The sequence below is a fragment of the Peromyscus eremicus genome, chromosome 8b (assembly GCF_949786415.1).
Source record: "Peromyscus eremicus chromosome 8b, PerEre_H2_v1, whole genome shotgun sequence".
In the NCBI taxonomy this organism is placed as follows: domain Eukaryota; kingdom Metazoa; phylum Chordata; class Mammalia; order Rodentia; family Cricetidae; genus Peromyscus; species Peromyscus eremicus.
In genome coordinates this window covers 43,805,445-43,828,351 of record NC_081424.1, presented here as the reverse complement: position 1 = coordinate 43,828,351, position 22,907 = coordinate 43,805,445, and the positions used below count along the sequence as shown (strand labels likewise).

At 39.2% G+C, this 22,907-nt stretch overlaps 1 protein-coding gene across 2 annotated transcripts; it reads left to right on the top strand.

The window, feature by feature from the left end:
• Positions 1-355: 355 nt before the first annotated feature.
• On the top strand, positions 356-16,759 carry Fbxo30 (F-box protein 30). 2 transcript variants are annotated; one of them, XM_059272745.1, is made up of 3 exons: positions 356-475; positions 11,310-13,359; positions 16,461-16,759. In XM_059272745.1, the coding sequence occupies exons 2-3, from the start codon at positions 11,326-11,328 to the stop codon at positions 16,662-16,664; spliced, it is 2,238 nt and encodes a 745-aa protein (XP_059128728.1). In that variant the 5' UTR covers positions 356-475; positions 11,310-11,325; the 3' UTR covers positions 16,665-16,759. The 2 variants fall into 2 exon arrangements, with proteins under 2 accessions (XP_059128728.1, XP_059128726.1); XM_059272743.1 differs by lacking the exon at positions 356-475 and adding an exon at positions 564-753.
• The last annotated feature ends 6,148 nt before the right edge of the window (positions 16,760-22,907 follow it).

Genomic DNA, 22,907 nt, shown 5'->3' with positions numbered 1-22,907 from the left:
GGGCTGGGAGCACAGTGGGAGCCGTGCTGCGGGAGCACCGCCGGGAGAGGCGGGGACGCGCGCCTCACCACGACGCTCCATCCACCGCCAGTTCTCCGGGTCCGCCCTCCCCGGGTCGCGCGCGGTCCCCCGCAGAGGGCAGCGTGCGCGCGCCCCGCGGGCCGTGCGTGCGCGGCCCCGCCCGCCCGCTCGCCTGCCCGCGGCCCGGCCGGGGTGGGCGGGGCTCCGTGGGGGCGGGGCTCCGTGGGGGCGGGGCGGGGCGCGCGAGGAGGGCGGTGGCGGTTGGAGGCCGAGGAGAAAAGGCGGCGGTCCGGCCCCGGCGGCAGCGGCAGCGGCAGCGGCGGCGGCGGCGGCGGCGCGGAGGAATCGGACAGGCGGATCTCCGTGCTCGGTTCGGTTCGGAGACGGTGCCGAGCCGCCGGGCGCGACGGCCAGGGCAGCCGGGGCCTGAGCGGCGCTGCGGGCGCGCGGGCCGGTGAGTGTAGCGAGGGCCGCGGGAGGCTGGCACGCGGGGACGCGGGCGAACGGGGCTAGTCGCGCCGGGTCAGCGGCCCGGGCGGCGCGGGCTCGAGGGGGCGGCGGGCCCGGTGGAGTCGGCACCGCCCTGGGCCTGTCGTGCTCGGCCGGGGACGCGGGACCGGCGCGCCCGGGGCCGCCTGTGTGTGTGTGTGTGTGTGTGTGTGTGTGTGTGTGTGGCCCTCCCTTGTGGCGTCCGGCCCATGGCGCCCCGACCCCCGGGGGACGCAGACCCGGGTGAGGTCCCCTGCACTGTGTGCGCGGAGGTCCCCGGGAAGCCAGGCTCGCCCCCTCTCGGGCTTGTAGGAAGTGAACTTGGGTGGTTTGGGCACCCACGGGTTAAAAGGACTGCGAGGCATCTCCAAACTGTCTCCACGGGATGAGCGAAGTTGGTAACTTTTCCATTCATGGAAGTGAGAGGCGCCGAGGCTTGCTTAGCCTTGGCCCTTGTTAAAGGGAAACTTAGGGATCCCCCCCCCCCCCAAGTTATTGGGTCCTGTTCACGGAGTCCCAGATGGGAAGCAGGACATGGAACGCACGGTGGATGCAGAGTCACCCGGGAATACTTTTTTACCTCGATGGCGGCCCGTGTTTACTGTGGTTCTCCTGCGGTAAATCCCGGATAAAAGATGCTTGGGAAGGAGTTGACCTTTTCTCCCATGATTGCTTTGTTGACTCTGATCCAAGATGAAGTTATTTATGGGCATTCTGGTATCAATGAGGGTTAAAATTCTCACTACGAAGTCTCAAAAGGTCTCTGGAGTTTTCATTTGCTGGTTGCTAAATTTCAGACACAGTAAGTTACATTAGCACGCTTTGCACGTTTTTGTACCAAAGTTTTCCAAAACAATCCTGTGTTGGCTGGCAAAAAGAAAAGAATAGCATGAAGTGTTCCCGTTGGGTTTTTCTAAAGCGTACACGCTCCCAGTACAGTTTCGTTGAATCACACTTCTTTATGCTTAGTCACTGTTTTTTTGCTGTAGGAGTTTAGTTGGGGACAACATGGTGTTTAGCTAACTTCTTAGATTGCCAGTTTGTACCTGATACTTAATATAGTGACATAAGCTTTTGTGTGTATGTGATTCTAGAAATAGTAGGTGTTTTATGAATGGTATAAGAAACTGAAGTTTGCCTATGTAGTATCCGTTTAATTTCAGTCCAGTGTTTTTGAATGTTTTGATTCAGGTTTGGAGTTTTTTTTGTATATTTTTTTGTTTTAAAATATAAATAAAATATGCTTTAAAAAATAATACTGCATAAAAGAATTGTTGACCCTTCGTATATGGTTGGAAAGGTACTTTAAGGTCACTCAAACCGGCTTTAGTTAATGTGTTTATTATTTGATATAGCATGTTTCTAAAGTGTGACTTAGATAATCTTGTAAATAAGTTCCTAAGACTGTTTACTTTTATAAAAGGAATTATTCTTGCTGGGCATGGTCTTGGAGAATGTCATTGTGTTTATACATTATATTTATTGGTAAAACTTTTAAGTTAAAAGGACTGAGTAAATATTAAATTTCATATTCATTGTGATGGCTAGGAGAGATTCAAGTTGAAGTAGTTGCTTGTATATTGTTTGTGCATACTGAAAGCATTAAACATAAATATACCTCAGTTACAGAATATACCTCAATTAAAACTTAGTTGTTGGTTTTTTTTAATCAAAAAGATGTCTTTTTTTCTGTTTTAAAGAATAGTTAATGTTAGCACTGGGTAGAGTCATAGAGCTGCATTTAGTAAGCTTTATAAATTTAAGTAATATTTAAAAGTAGTTGAATATAAATCTGGCAGTTGTGTAAAGCAGAGTACAGCCATTTGGGGTAACTATGTTTATATACTCTTAGGCACAGAAATAACTGTAATCAGCCTTTCAGAAGTTCTGGATTGTTTCAAAGTAGAGTAATTGCCTCAGGCTGGAAAGCTGAGGCTCCATAGAAGCCCACTCTCTCTTGCTGTCTTAGACTCAGTCCTGCTGTTTGGGTAGACCTGTTTTTATCATGTATTAACTCAAATAGGTTCTGGTCTGAGTGTTAAATGTTTTCTAACATTTTGATTTCTGATATAAGTCTATGATTATTTCATTTGTTTATTTAGTGGAGAAAATTGTGAGTAGTTAGAACTTTTATTTAAAAATTTTTAACCATGACCAGGTTGGAAATGACAGATAAATGTTTTGATTATAGTACATCTGGAGGGATGGGTAAGAACATGAAAATAAATATTTATATCATTAGTTCATTTTTCTGTAAAGCCAGAAGTAAAGTTTAATGAAATAAATAGAAAATGTAACTCATTTATCCATTTGCCTTGGTTAGTCTCAGTTGTGAACTTGACAAACCCTAGAGTTAGCTGAGAGAAGCCTCAATTGAGGGATTACCTAGCCCACTCTGGCCTGGGAGGATGTTGTGCTGGATTGTCTTTATTATTAATTGATGTGGGAGGGTCCAGCCCTCTGTGAGCACTACCAATCCCTAGGCTGATAGGTGGTCCTGGACTATATAAGAAAGCCAGCTGAGCATCAGACAGTGAGCAAGCCAAAAAGCAGCATTCCACCATGGTTTCTGCTTGAGTTCCTGCCCTGACTTCATCGGATAAACCGTGACCCCGCAGTGTGAGCTGAAACAACCCTATTCCTCCCTGTTGTTGCTTTTGACCCAGGTGCTTTATGTGTTACCACAGCAGTTTAATGAAACTAGAACACCTTTGGATTGGGGGTATGTGCTATGAGTTGGGAATTTAGTAGTAATCTAATTTTCATCATGTGTAGCTATCTACACCACCACCATGGCTTTAAGTCTTTTATGGTGTGTGTGTGTGTGTGTGTGTGTGTGTGTGTGTGTGTGTGTGTGTGTGTCTCGTGTTCAAAACAGAATCCAAGCACTTGGATCTGCTAGACAAGTGCTTTACTGCTGAGCTACCTGGATACCACCTCCTCCACCCTTTAAAAGCAGATAAAGTGACTGAGGTATAGATTTGTTACCTTCAGAATTAATGCACCTATTTTATTAGTGGGTCATTCAGTGTTTCTTCTTACTATGTACTAGTACCTCTGACTATACAAAAGGTAAGATTTCCTACAGACACTTAGAACTGATAGCTAAATTGTTGATTTTTGTAACGGACTTCCTTATCATTAGACAAGACTGGTTCCACAATCAGCCTTACATTAAAACGTGTTTTGTTTAGTAGAAGTCTGTTTCATCTAATATTTAAGTATAATACTAAGCAGTAGAGTAGGCTGATGCCACTTCGTATTTTGAGCTGATTTTTTTCCTTTGTGCCCTGCTCACCTGTACATGTACAGACAATAACTATTGTCTTTTCTTTTTAAACCTGGCACTTCTCTCAGTATTCAGTTTTCTAAGATTTTAAAAAGGTAGAAAAATTTGAAGTTACCTTTTGATTTATCTTTCCCATTGATTTGCTTTTTTTTTTTAAGGTTTAGTCTTCATATAAGATGCCTGGGACACATTAACTAGGTGCTTAGGAAGTGTTTGAGCTAAGTGGATACTAGATGTAAAGCAAAGGATAACCAGACTACAACCCACAGCCCCAGAGAAGTTAGCTAACAAGGAGAACCCTAAAAAGGGATGCATAGATCACCCTGAGAAGGAGAAATAGATGAGATCTACATGAGCAAACTGGGGTTTTGGGGGGGTGGGAAACTAGGGGATGGGGGATGAGAACATAAGGGAACAGGATGTTCGAGCTGGAACAGGGACAGTGTGGGAGAGCAAGGAACGAGATACCAAGGAAAGGTGGAGACATCATGAGAATAGGGAGAAACAGGGTGCTAGGGAAGTTCCCAGGAATCCATAAGGATGATCCCAACTTAGACTACTGGCAATAGTGGAGAGGGTGCCTGAACGGGCCTACTCCAGTGATCAGATGGGTAATTACCCTGTCATCATAGAGCCTTCGTCCAGTGACTGATGGAAGCAGATGCAGAGATCCATAGCTGGGCACCAGGCAGAGCTTCAGGGGTCCAGTTGATGAGAGAGGAGGGATTCTATGAGCAAAGGACATCGAGATCATGATAGTACAGAGACAAACAAATCAAACTGTAGCTGGAGAATTTCTCTCCAACTCCCACCACCAAGTCCCGCCAGTCTCAGAGCCCACTTATAAAATAAACACACAGACTCTTACATTATTTAAACTGCTTGGCCATTAGCTCAGGCCTGTTATTGTCTAGCTCTTACTCTTATATTTAGCCCATTTCTATTAATCTTTACTTTGCCACATGGCTCATGGCTTACTGGTACCTTACATCTTCCTTGTCCTGATGGCGGCTGGCTGTGTCTCTCTGACTCAGCCTTCCACTTCCCAGAATTCTTTTCCTTGTCCCGCCTATACTTCCTGCCTAGCCAATGGCCAATCAGTGATTTATTTACTGACCAATCAGCAACACACTTGACATACAGACCATCCCACAGCATCAAACTAATGGGAATTCATGAACTGTGGACCAATAGCTGTGGAGCCTCCCATGGTACTGGACTAGGCCCTCTGGATAAGCAAGACAGTTTAGTTTGAACTGTTTAGGGGACCCCTGGCAGTGGAATCGGGATCCGTCCCTGGTGCATGAGTGGGCTTTTTGGAGCCCAGTGCCTATGGTGGGACACCTTGCGCAGGCTTGGTACAGGGGGGCGGGGCTTGGACTTGCCTCAACTGAATGTACCAGACTCTGCTGACTCCCCATGGGAGGGAGGCCTTGCCTTGGAGGAGGTGGGAATGTGGTGTGGGTTGGGGGGAATTCTGGGGGGCGGGAGGAGGGAGGACAGGGGAATCTGTGGTTGGTATGTAAAATGAATAGAAAAATGTCTTAATAATAAAAGAAAAAAATTTGAAAAAGGAAGTGTTTGAGCACCATTATGTATGACTGGTTGAGGTATTTTGTTTTAAACTAATTTTCTAATGTTAGATCTGTAAGTTTTTATCATGGTCATTTTTTCCATGAAATTAAGAATGTCTGTTTGGGAATTCATTTTCTTGTATTCTTTCATTCGTGTATTTACACAAATGAATCTCAAATTGAAGCACAATTTTGAATTCAGGGAACATAAAGATGTATGAGACAGAGATAGTTTTGATGTTCTTGGAGATTATAGTTTTCCTATAGAACTAGTTATTAAAAAGAACAGTGATTTATTTTCAGTTGTCCCTAGTAATGCCCTAAAGTGTCCCATGTAATAAGCATGTGTTTTGTAAGGGCTCCATGTCTTGCCTTGGGTTCTAGGGGAGGGTCACAAGCCAAAATTCAAGTTGAAACACGTGGCATATGAGGAGGGAGAGGTGTGGGTATCTGTGTGTATTTCTCTGAAACTGGTACACATTGGAAGTAGCCCTAAGTGGTGTTAAACAACTTTTCTTAGCATATTTTAAAATTGTGCCAGTTCATGATTATATTATCTCCTGAATATATTTTAGTGAATGTTGAGAAACAGTTGGGGGTACTGGCTCTGTGCCTTAAAAGGCAAGCTCTCATTTCATTGTATGAGAAAATGCCATGTCTTAAAACTATTTTTAAGGATTGCTAGTCAGCCACACAGTGTGAGTTGCCAACCAACTTCTGTTAGAGAAAACGGAAACTATTGTAAAAGATTCCATCATTTACAAATAAGTTTTAGTCTAATGAAACTTTTTCAGTAATTCTTTCAAGTATAGCTTAATAGAAATTGATTTTAGCATGTTTTTAAAAACCCATTAAGTTTAATGAAGCTCATCTTGAACTTGAAGCCATAATTTAGCAACATGTTTTCTCCTAGGCTTGCTGTGTCATTGTTCAACTGATAAGTCAAGAACTGAAGTTTTAAAACCTGTTTCACAGAGTTCATGAGCAATTTGACATACTCTATATATAATGGCATTTTAAATTTTATAATAATCTTGATTAGAAAGAGGATGGATCTGGAAGAGCTTTAAAGTTTGAAGCCAAGCCTCTCTCTTTGGAAAGACTATTACTATATTTTCTTATTTCTTTGTATATTTAACTTTAAAATGGACTTGACCTACTTTATAAAGATATGTTGAGACTGGTTAAATTCATACTGCTTCATATGTTCCTATTTAAAACATGTGGTCAAAGCAAAGTAATGTGCTTTAATAATTACAAAGAACGAAAAGATTTTTGACCATCAAGAGTGATTAAGTGTTAGAATAAACTACAAGCAAAATTGTGTAATCTTCATTCCTCAAATAACATCTTAAAATTAAATCATCAGTTGTTAAAGAGCTATTTTCTTAGCTGTTTATAAGTAAACATGTCTACCATTGCACGTGAATATTGATAAGATGTACATTTAAGTCCCACCTCTGTCTCTTAACTAGATAGATGACTTTGGGCAAGTCACTTACTACTTCTGAACACTATTTTTCTCTGTGTTGTAGGAAATTGACTTGGTATTTGTTAAGAAGGATAGAGTAGGTAATACAATTAATATTACTCCTTTTTTGTAATTCTACTTCAAAAAGTAATAAAATACCACAGATATGTTGCTGTGGCTGCATTTTTTTAAAAAAAACATTTTTATTGATAGAGGAGTAATGTGGAAGAGGCTACTTATTTTGAAACTTGAGAGCCTTCTCTTACCTTTGCAAGTTGTTACTGTTTTTGAATGTTAGTCAGAATTGCAGTGGTCATTATTTTAAACACCTTTGAATTAGGTAGTACCTTTAAATGTGCTCTGCCTGATGTGATTGTGTGATGGTGTGTACAATAACATAAAGTGCTCATACAAGTCCTAAAAGTGGCAGTCACTGTTGGAACTGCTTGTATTTTTAGGTTTCTCTCTTAGCAACAGTCAAGTTTAACCTCTAGCATGTGAGATAAACTCAGTCTTGTTATTGCAAAATAAGAAAGCTCCAGCTGTTTTCACAATCTAATCCCTCAGCAAGGTTTGTCTTAATTCTTATTAAACATTTTCATTACTTTAATTATAAATATTTGCCATAATTAAATCTCTCATTCCCTTTCTTGTTCTTTTAGTACAACTTGTTTAAAGAGCCAACTCTTGCCTATGGAATTGTGAGAAAACAACATTTTGAAAGTATTTGAGTCATTCTGCTATTTTAAAGCATAATTTAAAAATGATCTGGTGTTGAATGTGTACATTTTTCATGGCATCATTGACCAGCACAATATCAGCTTGAGACTTTGTCCTAATAAAGCTCTTAATAACAGCTGGTTGTTTATTATTCCTGTTTGAGGAATAATAGTCTTCAACCAAGAAAAATGTTGTAACAATTTGTGGAGTGATTACCCACCTGAAACCAAGCTAGAATTTATGGAAATACCCGTCAGAGAGTTAACAACCATATGTACACAATGAAGAAAATAGGCTACAAATCTTTTTATTTAGAAAATTATACAGTACAGTGTAATTTATTGTAGAAAACACTGAGTTGAATTGTCTCTGCGATATACAGGTAGAAATATAGCTGAAGAGGTCTGGTGTTTGGAAGATTTCTAGGCGGGATGTATACATGAGTTTTCTGCCTACAGATGGTAAATGAAAGTTGCAAAAACCTAGCATACCCAGGAAGAATGCATAGTGTGAACAAGAATGACATGAAATCCTGAAGAAAAGTTGTTGCTGTCTGTTTCTGCTCTTTTGGGGGGCCTGCCACCCATCTCCCAAATAAATAACACATGGAGGCATATTCTTAATTATGAATGCCTGGCCTTAGCTTGGCTTGTTTCTTGCCAGCTTTTCTTACCTTGAATTAACCTGTCTGTCTTTTGCCTCTGGGCTTTTACCTTTCTCTACTTTTGTATACCTTTCTTTCTTACTCCATTGCTGGTTGTGTAGCTGGGTGGCTGGCCCCTTGAGTCCTCCTCCTTCTCTCCTAGATCTTCCCCCCCTCCCCAGATTTCTCCTACTATTTATTCTACCTGCCAGCCCCACCTGTCCCTTTCTGCTTTGCCGTACAACTCTTTATTAGACCATCAGGTGTTTAGACAGGCACAGTAACACAGCTTCACAGAGTTCAACAAATGCAACATCAACAAAAGTATCACACCTTAAAATAATATTCCCCAACAAAAAGTAATATGTAAGAGATGACTAGCCAGAGAGGTAGGAGGGAACTTGGTTAAGTGTACTGACATGGTAAGGGAGGGTTATCAGTCCAGAAGGAGGAGTTGGTAATCCTGATGATACAGCAGAGGTGATGGGGCTGGAGGAGGAAAGAGGAGCCCTTTAGATTGGTGAGGATCTTAGTAGAGCAGTCTTAATGTGGGGTAGGAATAATAAAGACAATGAGAGGGCTACTGAGTAGATAACTAGGAAACTACAAGATTTTAGTTTTTGTTGTCTTCAGATTTGACTAGGAAATAAGAGTGATAGCAACAGACAGGTATTATTTAACTTTTCACCACTGACAAAAACCAATGAAGCAGTTAAAGATTTTAGAAAAAAATCTATTGAATAAGCTTAGTTACAATTAAATCGTCAGATTTTGTTTACACTTTCTCTTATTTTTGGTATAAACTTTGTTTGACAAAATGTTAAAAAATCAGTTTTAAGATGAGAGGGTATCCGGGAGAGCAGGCCAACCAAACCTCGCCTGGGCAGCACAATAGAGCCAACTCTTGGTGGAGGTGGAGGTGAGCCAGCCCCGAAGTAGCATAGGAGAGCTGTCCCACTAATCATCTGTCAGGTTCTTTCAGGTCTGGCATGGGTGGAAGAGAGTCGTCGTGGTGTGTGTGTGTGTCCTGCGCCCCTGCCCCATAAACTCCTGAGGCAGGTGGAAGAGCTGGCCCTGAGGTCATAAGAGCTGGAGAGCTGTCCCTGCCCCTCACCAGCTACAGCACTTGGGAGAGTGGCCCCTACACCTCACCTGTGCAACACAGTAGAGCTGGTCCTCAAGGTATAGGTGTGAGAGAACCAACCCTGAGGACGGGCGAAAGTGGGAGAAATGGCCCTACCCTTGCTCAAAGCTGCAAAGAGTGAACTTTCCGGGGGCGGGAGGGGGGAGGGGGAGCTAGCAGGCTGACCAACCCTGCAACTATCCAGGGTTATGTGTTGGCCCACCCCAACATCCACCCCATCTGTGATTTCCTGGAGCACGGGGTGGGGGTTGGTCCTGCAGACCCAGGGCGCAAGATCTCAATGGCACAGGGTAGCAACAGAATGTCCAGGAAGAGTCCCAGTGAGGCCCAGTGTCGATGGTATAGCAGAGACCAGGGACCTGAACCAGACCAATGATTCTTTGGGATGAACACCTGCATGTAAAAATCTATGGATAGAGGTGTTTGCTGCGTGACTTACCGTGTCACACTGCAGCTTCCATGATGATATTCTCCCTTTCTTTTTTTCTCTCCTTTTTTGTTTGTTTGTTTGTTTGCTTTTGTTTTGTTTTGTTTTGTTTTTCAAGACAGGGTTTCGCTGTGTAATTTTGGTGCCTGTCCTGGAGCTCACTCTGTAGTCCAGGCTGGCCTCGAACTCACCCAGATCTGCCTGGCTCTGCCTCCCGAGTGCTGGGATTAAAAGTGTGTGCTGCCACCTCCCAGCTCTCCTTTTTTCTCTTAAATTTTATTTTGTTTTATTTAGGGGGAGCAGGGGAGGGAGATCGATCGGTGAGATCCGGAGACATGATGTAGAGACATAATGTGAAAGACACAAAGAATAAATAAAAAGAAAGTTTTAAAAGACGAGGGAGTGTCGGTAATCCCTCATATTATTTCATGGATACTGTTTCTCTACCCTGAAAATTATCAGTGACTTTCAGTTACTAAAAGACTGAATCCATAGACTAACATATAAAATTCATGCTTGGTCCATTTCCCTTTTGGCCTTATTTTTTACGACTTTCTTGCATTTCACCATAATCCATTAATATTAGGAAGACTGAACATATTTTGTCAGTTCATTTACTGTACTTCAGAAATGAATTTCTCTTTCTTACTAGTTTACCCTGCCTAACCCTTTTCTATGCTAATTATCTTTGCTGTGCTACTATTTTTTTTCCCATTGTGTTGATCCACATAACATGATTGAGTTTTGTCTTCTGCCTCCCTTGTAATTCCTTTAAGATGAGATGCTAATTTACCTGTATGTTGCCAGAGGGGACACAGTGCTTGGTACCTAGTAATTAGTAAGAAATTAATATTTAGTAAAGTAATGAGAGCTGGCCCTGAGAAGTAATGAATGTACATATGTATTCTCAACAATATGATGAGGGGTTTGCAGTAAGGCATATTAGAATCAAGTTAATTGAAATTTAAAAGCTAAAATCTATAGTAGTCTCTGAAATTCCAGTGTTTTTAAAATAGCACTTTTATTATAATTTATTTTATACAGTACTATATTTTGAATATTTTATATGGAAGCCACAATATGCCTGTTATACTTATTGTTACCTAGTATGTAAATGTGAAACTTTGACATTTTAAAATACCAGATTGTTACTAAAAGTGCTTAAGTGCCTTTTTTTAAAGATTTATTTATTTATTATGCATACAGTGTTCTGCCTGCATATATGCCTGCAGGCCAGAATAGGGCGCCAGATCTCGTTATAGATGGTTGTGAGCCACCATGTGGGTGCTGGGAATTGAACTCAGGACCTTTGAAAGAGCAGCCAGTGCTCTTAACCTCTGAGCCATCTCTCCAGCCCACTTAAGTGCCTTTAAGATGTATTAATTATGTGTCAAAGTAACCACTTAAATGTTTGTTGTATGTATGGATTTTATATATTTCATTCTCAAGAATAACCTAGAACATATGGGTGATTTGATTTATTATACAGTTTTTGTCTAATGGCATTACCTTTTTCTATTTCAAAAACTAGAGCTGGACTGGCCATTATGGAAGAAGAGGTACAGCAGCACCCACACTGTGTGAATTGTGTCAGTAGACGGTGTATGACCAGACCAGAGCCTGGGATTTCCTGTGACCTGATTGGTTGTCCATTGGTCTGTGGAGCAGTTTTCCATTCTTGTAAAGCTGATGAACATCGACTCTTGTGTCCCTTTGAACGAGTACCTTGCTTAAATAGTAACTTTGGATGTCCATTTACCATGGCACGAAATAAAGTTGCTGAACATCTAGAAATGTGTCCTGCAAGTGTGGTGTGCTGTACTATGGAATGGAACCGATGGCCAGTTAGTTACGCAGACCGGAAATCATATGAAAATCTAAGCAGAGATGTTGATGAAGTGGCACAATTAGACATGGCCTTGGCTCTTCAAGACCAAAGAATGCTTTTGGAATCTCTCAAAGTTGCCACCATGATGTCAAAAGCAACTGATAAAATATCTGAACCTAGAGAACAAATTTCAGTGAAATCAAGTGTTCAGGAACTGCCATGTGCTAATGGGTTGGTATCTGTTGATGAAGAATCATATGGTGCACTTTATCAAGCTACTGTAGAAACAACCAGAAGTTTGGCTGCTGCTTTAGATATCCTGAATTCTGCCACAAGAGACATTGGCATGTTAAATACAAGTCTTCATGCTACCACAGATGAAGTGGATGAGAATAGCAGAGAAAGTTTCCAGGAAAGAAACTTAAAAGACCAGGACCACCTTCATGAGGATGAGGTAGGGGCAGTAGGTGGAGTTGACCTTGATGGCGCAAGTCAGAATGCTCAGTCTGAACAAAATGGTTCCAGTGATTTACTATGCGACTTAAATACAAGCTCTTTTGGTACTTCTGCTCTTTGTAATGGCTTTCCTTTGGAAAATATGTGTTCACAGGTCAAAGACCAGAATCAAAATTCTCCTGGTGATTCCATAGAAAGTAACATAGAAAATGGAGACTGTGCAGCAGCAGATGGTACTTTAGAACCTTCCGGTTCACTTTTAGTAGCAGCACAACTTAGGGAAATAATTCCTTTCAATGCTTTGCCCGATAGCACATTTCAACACATCCTCATGCCAGATGAAGATGAGGAGGAGGACTTGCATTGGAAAAAGGGAGACTTTGGGGACTTGAAGGATGTTGATAACTCACCTTTCAGTCATGCTCCTTCATTCAAGTTTCTTTCTAATTCATGGTATATACCAAAGGAAGACAAAGCAGTCGATACATCAGATTTAGAAGTTGCAGAAGATCCCATGGACCTCCAAGGAATCGATCTGATTACAGCAGCATTACTCTTTTGTCTGGGAGATTCTCCAGGTGGGAGGGGTATATCTGATAGCCGCATGGTTGATGTTTATCACATTGACTTTGGGACACAGACGTTCTCACTTCCATCTGCAATATTAGCTACAAATACAATGGTTGGAGAGATAGCCTCAGCTTCAGCGTGTGATCATGCCAATCCACAGCTTTCAAATCCAAGTCCTTTTCAGACACTTGGGCTGGATCTAGTTTTGGAATGTGTTGCTAGGTACCAGCCTAAGCAGCGTTCAATGTTTACCTTTGTATGTGGACAGTTATTTAGAAGAAAAGAATTTTCTTCCCATTTTAAGAATGTACATGGTGACATCCATGCTGGACTCAATGGATGGATGGAACAGAGGTGTCCTTTGGCTTATTATGGTTGTACCTATTCTCAGCGTAGATTTTGTCCATCAACACAAGGAGCAAAGATTATACATGACCGCCATTTAAGGTCATTTGGAGTTCAGCCATGTGTATCTACAGTATTAGAAGAGCCTTCGAGAAACTGTGTGTTGGGATTACGTAGTGACCATCTAAGTAGTCTCCCATTTGAGGTACTGCAGCATATTGCAGGCTTCCTAGATGGCTTCAGTTTATGCCAGCTTTCCTGTGTATCCAGGCTAATGAGGGATGTGTGTGGCAGTCTACTTCAGTCTCGTGGAATGGTAATATTGCAGTGGGGGAAAAAGAAGTATCCAGAAGGAAATTCATCATGGCAGATAAAGGAAAAGGTTGGTTTAATTTTAATTTATCAACCTCTTTTAACATAAAGTAGGCACTTAATAATGCTATTATATATCTAACAACTTTTTGAAAAAGTGACCATATCCTATAATGTACTAAGTCAATATGATGACACATTTTAAAAGTGATAATAAAGGACTAAAGTCATTAGAATTCTTCATCACAATCACTAGTATATCATAGATTTCTGTCCTAATATTTCTGTGTCTTCAGACAACCAGTTTTTCTTCAGGTCTACACTAAAAACTTGGTGCCCATGTTACTTTACTACCTGTCATCTTCTAATTTTGTCTCAAACATTGTCACCATAAGACAGCTGAGGAACCTAGGAAAGGATTTCCTTTGGCCTTCAGTTGACTCCATTCTTAATAGTGTCTTTTTCAGGATGAGAAATACACACACACACACACACACACACACACACACACACACACACAAACTGTTACTACAGTCATCCTAGTAATTGACCAACAAACTGCTTGGGTGATAGCCTTAATAGGTGAGTGAGGCTGAAGTGAGATGAATAGGTTAGCCTATTTGTTACTGTGTATGGAGACTCCGGATTTACTGCAAAAGGGGAATAAATATTATTTAAAAAATTGATGTGGAAATTTAGGCAGACTTCAATTTTATTTACATTCTGCTTTTGCCTAGCTTCTTCTATTAGAAGTACTATCCAAGGCAATCTCAGGCATCTGTGACTAGAGACCCATAATTGTACCAGGCTTTTTCTTTTGGGCCACCAGCCACCTCCCAAATCATGACATGGAGCCTTCTTATTAGTTACGAATGCTTGGCCTAACCTAGGCTTGTTTCTGGCTAGCTCTTTTAACTTAACCCGTTTCTCTTTATCTACCTTTTGCCTCAGGGCTTCTTACCTTTTCTTTCCTTCTATGTATCTTTCATTGCTTCTCTCTCGTCTCTGGCTGGCTGACAGCTGTATGGCTGACTGACCCCGGGCATGTCCCTCTCTTTCTCCCTCCTCCTCAGCTTCTCCTCTCTGGCGAGCCTAGATTTCTCCTCCTTATTCTTTCTGCCTGCCGGCCCTGCCTATCCCTCTCCTGCCTAGCTATTGGCTGTTCAGTTTTTTATTAGACCAATCAGATGCTCTAGGCAGACAAGATGAAACAAATGCAACACATCTTTACATAATTAAACACACATCCTTACATCGTTAAACAAATGTAACACACCTTTACACAGTTAAAGTAGCATTCCATACCACATAAGATGAATCTTTGTATAGCAGCTTGAATAAACAATATTTGACTGCACAACATTCAGATTTATGTAACTTTATTCTTAGCCCTTTAGGTTTTGTCTTTACTCATTGCTCTAGTCTGTGTCTGCTTCTCTGCTTTCTTGAGACTTTGACCAGAGGATGAACACATGAATTATTTTGAGTTTTTTTTTTCTCAAAAAGTTCTGGTGACATAAAGTTTCTTCAGCTAGCTATATATACGTATTTTATTTTCTAAATGATTCAGGGCATCTCTGTCCTTTGGAATAAGATACTGTAATTGTCTTTGTCCTTAGTCACTAGTATTTATATATGGAACGACATATTTTCTGGTAGTGTGAATTTCTACAGAGACCTAGTCTTGAGGATTAAATTGTTATTATTTATACAGATTCTATATCAGTATGCTCCTATTTTCTCTGTTGAGCGTAAACCACAATATACAAGATTCTACTGAACATGTCTATGTGATTATCTCACAGCTTCCCCAGACTCAACATGTCCAGCTTACTCTGCCCTCTACCCACTTAATCTCAGAGGTAGCATCTTTGTTTACTAAGCTGCCCAAACCAGGGCTTTAGGAGTAAGGGTTGACTCTCTTCTATCCCCTTTCTTCCCAAATTCTAGTTGATGGTCCTTTTTCATACCTCTCCGGTTTGCCTCGCCATTTCACCTTGGATTCCTTCTGGATTACCACCACAGCTTTGGGTTCTTCTCCAGTATATTCCCTCCAAAAAACCTGGAATTACATAGTTTTAAGTATATTTGTTATAGTTGATGCAGTGCTTAAAACTTAATATTTACCCATTGCCTCAGGGATCGAGGCAATGAAACATTTCAGATGACTCAGAATCTTTACCTCTTCAGTTTCCTCCTGTCACTTCAGACTAGTCACATTGACTTCAATTCTGACCTTTTATTTCTTGCCTTAAAGCTTTTGGATATGTCTCCCCTAGTATCCACACTTAAACACCTGCAGTGTGCTAGATAGCATGCATTTTTACAGTACTTTCATTAGCCTGTTACTGCCTCCACTTTACAAAAGGAGCAGTAATTTGTCAGATATTTATTTATTGTGATACTGGGGGACAAACTAGGGGTTCCCATGTGCTGTGAAAATATTCTTACTTAGCTGATTCCCAGCCCTCTTGTTTTTTTTTTACTGTAATGGAGGGTTTCACTAAATTGCCCAGACTGGCCTAGAATTCATGCGTCGTCCAGGCAGGACTTGAATTTGTTATCCTCCTGCCTTATCCCCTGGTAGCTGGAATTACAGGCCTGTGCCACCAGGCCTGGCAGCAATGATGATTGCTCTTGTCAGCTGAAAAATTACTCTGTTGTCACAGAATTGTAAGGCATCTGGCTACTTTGGAAACCATTACCCTCTTGAGAAATTGTTATGAATGCTGCCCTCATCCCAGTACTGCTACTTTCTAGAGTATCTGCTGTTTACCATGTGGAGCTGGCCTTCTGTCTTTTTGGCTTCACTGTCATGTAGATTAATCCAAATGCAGATAAAAATATTCAGGAAAAAAAAATGCACTGAGCATGCATTGCATAGACATTCCTGTTCATTATTCCCTACTACACAACACATTGTATTTGGTATCGTAAGTAACCTAGAGATGATTTTAAAAGTTTATGGGAGGAAATGGAAACACCACTTTGACCAGTATGAAGAACAATGGATTTATTCCTTTTTAATTTGTAGCTATTTAGAACTCGCTATTTTATGTTTCTATAGCAATAGAAAAGAAGTAGAAGTAGAGCAACTAGAGCAGAGCAAAAAGGGCATTCTGAGGTTTTGTTCATTGGATTATTTTAATCTAAAGCAGAATTTTCTTCTAGGTATGGCGATTCAGTACTGCATTTTGTTCTGTTAATGAATGGAAATTTGCTGACATCCTAAGCATGGCTGACCACTTGAAGAATTGCAGTTACAATGTTATAGAGAAACGGGAGGAAGCAATCCCATTGCCATGTATGTGTGTGACTCGAGAACTTACTAAAGAAGGACGTTCACTGCGCTCAGTTTTAAAACCCGTACTTTAAAAACTGTATTTACTTGCACATACATGCAAGCACCTGGTATGAGTTTTGTAATATATGACACTTTATTAATGTATTAAAGACTACAACTAGCTCAATTTATTGTCACTATGTACATACTGTTTTGCAGTGACATATATTTTTATAATGTACTGTTAATTGGGGAAAAAAGTTGCCTTAATATTTGAAGTGTGTGAAATTGTTGGAACATTGCTAGACAGGGTAATCTAATCTTTATCTGCATAATTTTTAAAATTAGTAATTTTAATGGTGTGCATATTTAAGTTCTGAAAATTTTTGCTTCTCAAACTAAGAAGAACTTGACCAAAATATTAATTTTTTATGTTTTCTGTGGGTTGAAGCCCATATTATCAAAAAGCAAAACTTTGATTCAAATTTTCCTGCATATATTTTTTTCACAGAACACATTCAGTTGTTTAAACACTGCCATAAGATTGCTATCAAGTTTTTCTGATACTTTTCTAATTATTGATCATACATGATCTCCAGTACTTACGTACAGGCACAATAATGACTTCATGCTTTCAAAACAACTCATAAAAAATGTTTTCATCCTCTTTTCTTTACTACTCTTCTGCTGAAAATGATCCTATGCAGTTCTTTTTCACTAAATTCCATATCTGAGGAGTCATGGCACAATGTACTATATGACAGACTACAGTAAAAGCAAGCCTATGAATTTAACTTGAAATTTTTCATGGTGTTTCATATTTTCCTAGGTATCTAATGTTTGAAAAGAAAATATACCTCACTATAAGTTTGAATTTGGCATATTGTTTGAATAAACTTCAAATATTCAGAATTCAAAGGGTTTGACTTTTTAAGGGGCTTTTAAAATGTTCGTATAATGAACTATATGTCTATAAAAATACACCGGCATTGTTTTAAGACATTTAAAAATGTGAAATTTCCAAGTGTTTGTAAGTTAACATCGAGCAGAAACCTATCTTGGTTGATAATCTTTTTGAAACATTTCCCCAGTCATGCTTCATATTTCCCTGTCAGGACATAAGAGTTGTGTCTTTTTGTAAAAATCAAGTGTGGTAATGAAGTAGTCAAGAATCTACAGTTTTGAAATTGATTTATACCATATTCGCTTAATGTGCTTCTTTTAAAGAAATGAGCATACAGGGTCGATATGTAGAAGTAAATTCCAGAGGCAGAGACAAAAGTTCCTTATCCACATAAATTCTGGCACTGGTGAGCTGAAATGGCTCGTGATGCTGAAAATCAACTGTGTCTTCTCTTTCTATGTTGTTTTGGAAGTTCTTTGTGGTTACGGGTTCCTCTTTCCAGATGTGGTAGTCAGACTGGGGAGCGATATCCTTGGCTATTGAAGATGGATTCTCAACTGCTTGAGATTTGTGGCAGCCTCAAGGCCTGGTTAGAGTTGAGAGTGGAGCTGGAAGACTAGTCACTTGTTTCTTACCTGTCCTTTAACCTAGGTGCCTAAACTTTCTGTTTCAACTGGGAGACTGAATTGCATTAAAAAACAAACAACAACAATAATAATAAAAAAACCCAAAAAACCTTTTGTTTTTGCCAAAAGGTAGAAATAGGAATCAAATGTGACAGAATATAACTTTGCTTTTTAAATTTTTTTCTGAAGAATGTGTCTATAGTTGGGTAACATAAGCATTAACCTTATGTTTTATGTTTATTTTTTAAAATTTCATGGTTTGTAAATTTCAATCTCGTTCCACACTGAAATAATTAACATTTTTTTCACCTTTTTCACTGAATGAAATGGATATTTTAATAATAGCATATGTACATGAAAACTTTCTATCTACTTTTATTTTGTTCAAATAAATACTTTTACAACTTATTCTGGGTGAAAAATGATAGTCAAGAACTGACAAATCTTATTTGAGTTAAGCATAATTCAGCTGTTTTTCTTAAGCTATTGTTGCAGTTTCGGATACCTAGAGATAGCTACTTACTAAAACTTGAGTCTTACAACTACAGACAGGGGGACGGTATGGAATTTTACATGAAACTCTGCATAGAAAAAAGTATTCCTCATTCTTCATGATAGTTAACATTTAATTGCTGTTGATATCACTGCATTTTAGCCATCAATCCTTCATGTGGAAGCAACTTCAGGAGACACAGGAACTGGAAGTTCAAATATTTGCTTACTGAAACAATTTTAGTACTAATAAATACAATCCTAACAAATACAATAACCGTATTTTACAAAAATTGACATGAACAATGTGGTAAGTAAAGTAACAGTGGTAAATTCTTAATTAAGAAAATACTAAGAATTTAGCTTAAACCAGAAGGTGAACATTTGGGTTTACAGATTAATTAACGTCATAAAAAGTATTCCTCTCTGATTCTTTGATGAATTTGTTGCATGAGTACTCTAAAGTACTATGAACTACGGCCACTAAAAATCACTTAGAAGCTAGTCCAAAGCTTTTCCAAGTTTCCTGTAATCATAGGCACTTTTTCTAAATATAGTAAAGATGCAGCCTTTAAAAGAAAATTAAAATTTATCAGATCAATCATATTTATTAAATTAAGAAACAACTATCTCTTAAAAATGAGAGCTCTGGGAACTTTAAAAATGTATACAATTTGTTGTCTTTATCAATGCATTATTGTGTGTTTAACTTAAAATGAGTAAGTTAACTAAACAACTTAGTATTTTACCAAAGTTAAAGCAAGAATTCTATCAGAAACCTGAAACCCAAAGAAAAACTAGAACGACTGACTCTGAGCCAGTAGCTGTCCAGACTTAGCAATACACCATGACATGGACATTGATGGTAGAATGTTAAATGCTAGATGTTAGAATTTTGAGTTCCAACCTATGTCTGAAGCTTGGCAAAGTAGAACACTTCGGAACGTGGCCAGTAGTGTGCCTGGTCATCCGTTAGGCTTCGTTTCCTCAGAATGCTGCTCACTGGCCACATCTTTGCCCTCCTTAGATTTTTGCTACTATGTGATAATGAGTTTGTACTTTCTAATCTTTCCAGATATGCTCATATTTTTCTGTTTCTATTTTATTTGATTATTCCTGAATTGTTTTTTAGTGTTCTGTTTGCAGATTTGAAATTGGGAAGTTCCTGCCAGATTTATGACAGAAGGATGATTTTTCTTTTCTGTTCTAGAAAGGTTCTTGTCATTCAAAGATTGTTGGTCAGCCCCAAGTTCCAGTCACCAAATTTTCTGGTAGAAGAAAACATCTCTTGGGTACCAAGTGCCTGCAGAAATTACAAGGGCACTTGGGCATGTCTTCTGCTCAGTGTTTTTAGTAAAGATACGTTGTGTGAGAAATTGGGTATTGACCTCCTTCAGATATCTTTAGTCTTTCTCAATTTATTTGATGAGTTCTAATTCCCAGTTTTCCCAGGTAACATCCCTTACGTTTTTCTAGTTTTACTTCACTAATACTTAATCCATTTTACAGATTTTACATCTCAGATTTCGAATTCTGAGTTCTGTCTGATGACTGAAGCAGTATGATTTCTTACTTAATTCTCTAAATTTTCTTGAATGTTGCATGTTTCTTTATTCATTTCTTAGATTTTTTTCGTTTCCATTGTTTTCTAAGACATATTTCAAGTTATGTTACTTCTTTATTATATTGCTATGTTTTAAATGTAACTTTCTTATTTTTTCATTTAAAAAAAATGAGCATTTCTTCTTTGTTGAGCTTGTTTTAAGACCAAATTGAGGAGTTCCAATTTCTGCTCACATTTCCATGTTCTGTGACTCCACTTCTTTTGTTTCTTGTAGCTCCTTCTGCATTTCAGTAACCTTTTCATGTTTTTACTTTTCTCTATAAGTAACTTATAGTGACTTGTTCTGTTAACAACTTACGTGAATGAACTGCATCTGGATTTCCAACCATCTTCCAAAATCATCATAGTTCATTTGAAAGTTTTCAATTAACATCAAAATATTCTCATAATTTTGCAAATCATAATTCTCAGAATCTGATTCAGATACCCACGTGTAGGCCTGATGGTCATCCAGAGCATTTACATGTTTTGTGAACACATTCTTTTAAATGAGTGCCCCTCTTCATATTCTTCCTTCTTAAGGGCAAATTGCTGGACACCAGTCCTTCTCCACTTGTCTGACTTCTGTGATCTCTGAATGGCTGAGCTTGGGGACACAGGGCTATCCTGAGTTGTGTGCGGCTGTGCTCTACCAGGCATTATTTTCCACACCTTTTGCTGTTCCCCTTTTTATTTTTGCTACCATATTATTTTGCAAAAATATTCTTTCTGCTACATTTATTCAAATTCCTAATGGACTTACATGCCTCATTAACTTATAAAGAGAAACTTTGACCTGGGTAAAATTTTAATACTTTGCTGACAAATTCCAAGCATGATCATACTGTTTCTGTAATATTGACATTCCACATGTTCCAAAAGTTGCTGATTGCTGATTATCATTGCTGACTCAGGTTTTACTGGTGAACATGAAGTTTTTAAATTTGTAAAACTTAGTTTTTTCAACTTCTTCAACGTCTTCAAAGTTGTCCCATCCATCTAGTGTTGGGGAAAAACTAGAGTTTCTGGTGTGACTATTTCTCTAAAATATGTAATGAGAACCTCTTAATCGTGAAAGAGATAAGTTGTTTTATATTGGCCTAGTAGTTTGTCATTTGAGGAGGCTGTTGATTTCTGTTGGTAGTTATCAGGATGAAGGACAAGTCTAAGAATGGAGGGCAATATCTAAATTCACTTTATTCTCAGCCTCCTTCACCAGAGATTACTGTATATTCTTTGTCAGTTTTTGTCTATTTTTGAGACCTCACAGGTCTCTCGGGTGTCAGAAGCAACAATCTATGCTCAGGTATCCAGGTGATCCTGATACACAGTAAGAGGCAATTTAGGTTGGTTTTTTGTTTTTTTTTTTTTAATTTTTAAAATTACATCTTCCTTCCCTTTCCTCCCTCCAGCCTCTTCCATGTCCCTCTCTCGCTCTCTCTCAAATTCACGGCCTCTTTTTCTTTAATTGTGTATTTAGGAATACACATACACCGATACTACCTGCTCAGTCCGCGAATGTTACTTGTGTGTATATGATTCCAGGGCTGACCACCGGTATTGGAGAACCAATGGGGGCGTTTTTCCCTCGGAGGACTTTGTCCCACTCCCAGTATTCCTCGGTTGACTAGTTCTTTATTTATGGTTGAGGCTTCATAAGCAGTCTTGCAGGAAAGCCTGGGGCTTGTCGACTGTCTCTCCCTGTTATTCAGGTGAGTGTGTAGGTATGTACATATTTGAAATACTAAATGAAGAGCCATAATTTATTAAAACTAATGTTTAAATTAACTATATTTGTTAATTTTCTAGCCATGTGGTCAAATACATTGGGTACTGTGACTTGGATTTTTGTTTTAAAAAAAAGCAGTATTTTAAATTTCCCTAGTATCATACTGGTGTTGACTTTCTTTATGGTAAATTATGGTGTAAATTTTAGCTCATCAGTAACCTTTAGCTGAATAGTCTTGTTCTCTTTAGTGATTGCAGAATCTGGTCAATACCCAGGATTTTTAAAATAAGAAAAGTGTAGAAGTAGAGAAATACTGAGTTATAAATCCTGTGAAGATGTTTAATGGGAATCCCCTCAACCCAATCAGTAAGAAATATTAATTGTAGGTTTCTGGTTTATCGTGGTGTAGAATCTGTTTCTAGGTCTTTACCACTATTTGCCTACATTGATATTGTTATATTATCTGTCCTTTCACATTGTGAGAATCTTAGTAATATTGAAAATAATGGTGTTTGAAACAAAGCTATGCACATTGAAGGTATAGGAGTTTGTTACTATATTAATAAGGGATTTTATTTGAAGAGATTTGACTATTGGATTTGGTGTAAAACAAAATTTTTTTTGTGTGTGTTTTCCTTCCCCAACTAAAAGGCATTGGGTTTATGTTTTAAATATTGTGAGGAAAGGGTATTGAAACATTTTAAAGTTTGTTTCATGATTGACATACTACAATGGAAGTGGATGTGATTGAGACCTGCATAGTTAGCTGCTAAGAAGTGAATGAAAGCAGTTAGACCAACTCTCTGGACAAAACGTTTTGCATAGAAAGACTTTTTCTGCTACTATGCTTGCCTGGTTATATAATTGTTGCTGTAAATGGTCTTGCTGTCTTGATAACTATGAAGCAGAGTTCTGGTTATGCCTTTAAATCAAATTGTGTTTACAATAACATGCCAATAGATTTTGTTAGTATTAATCTAA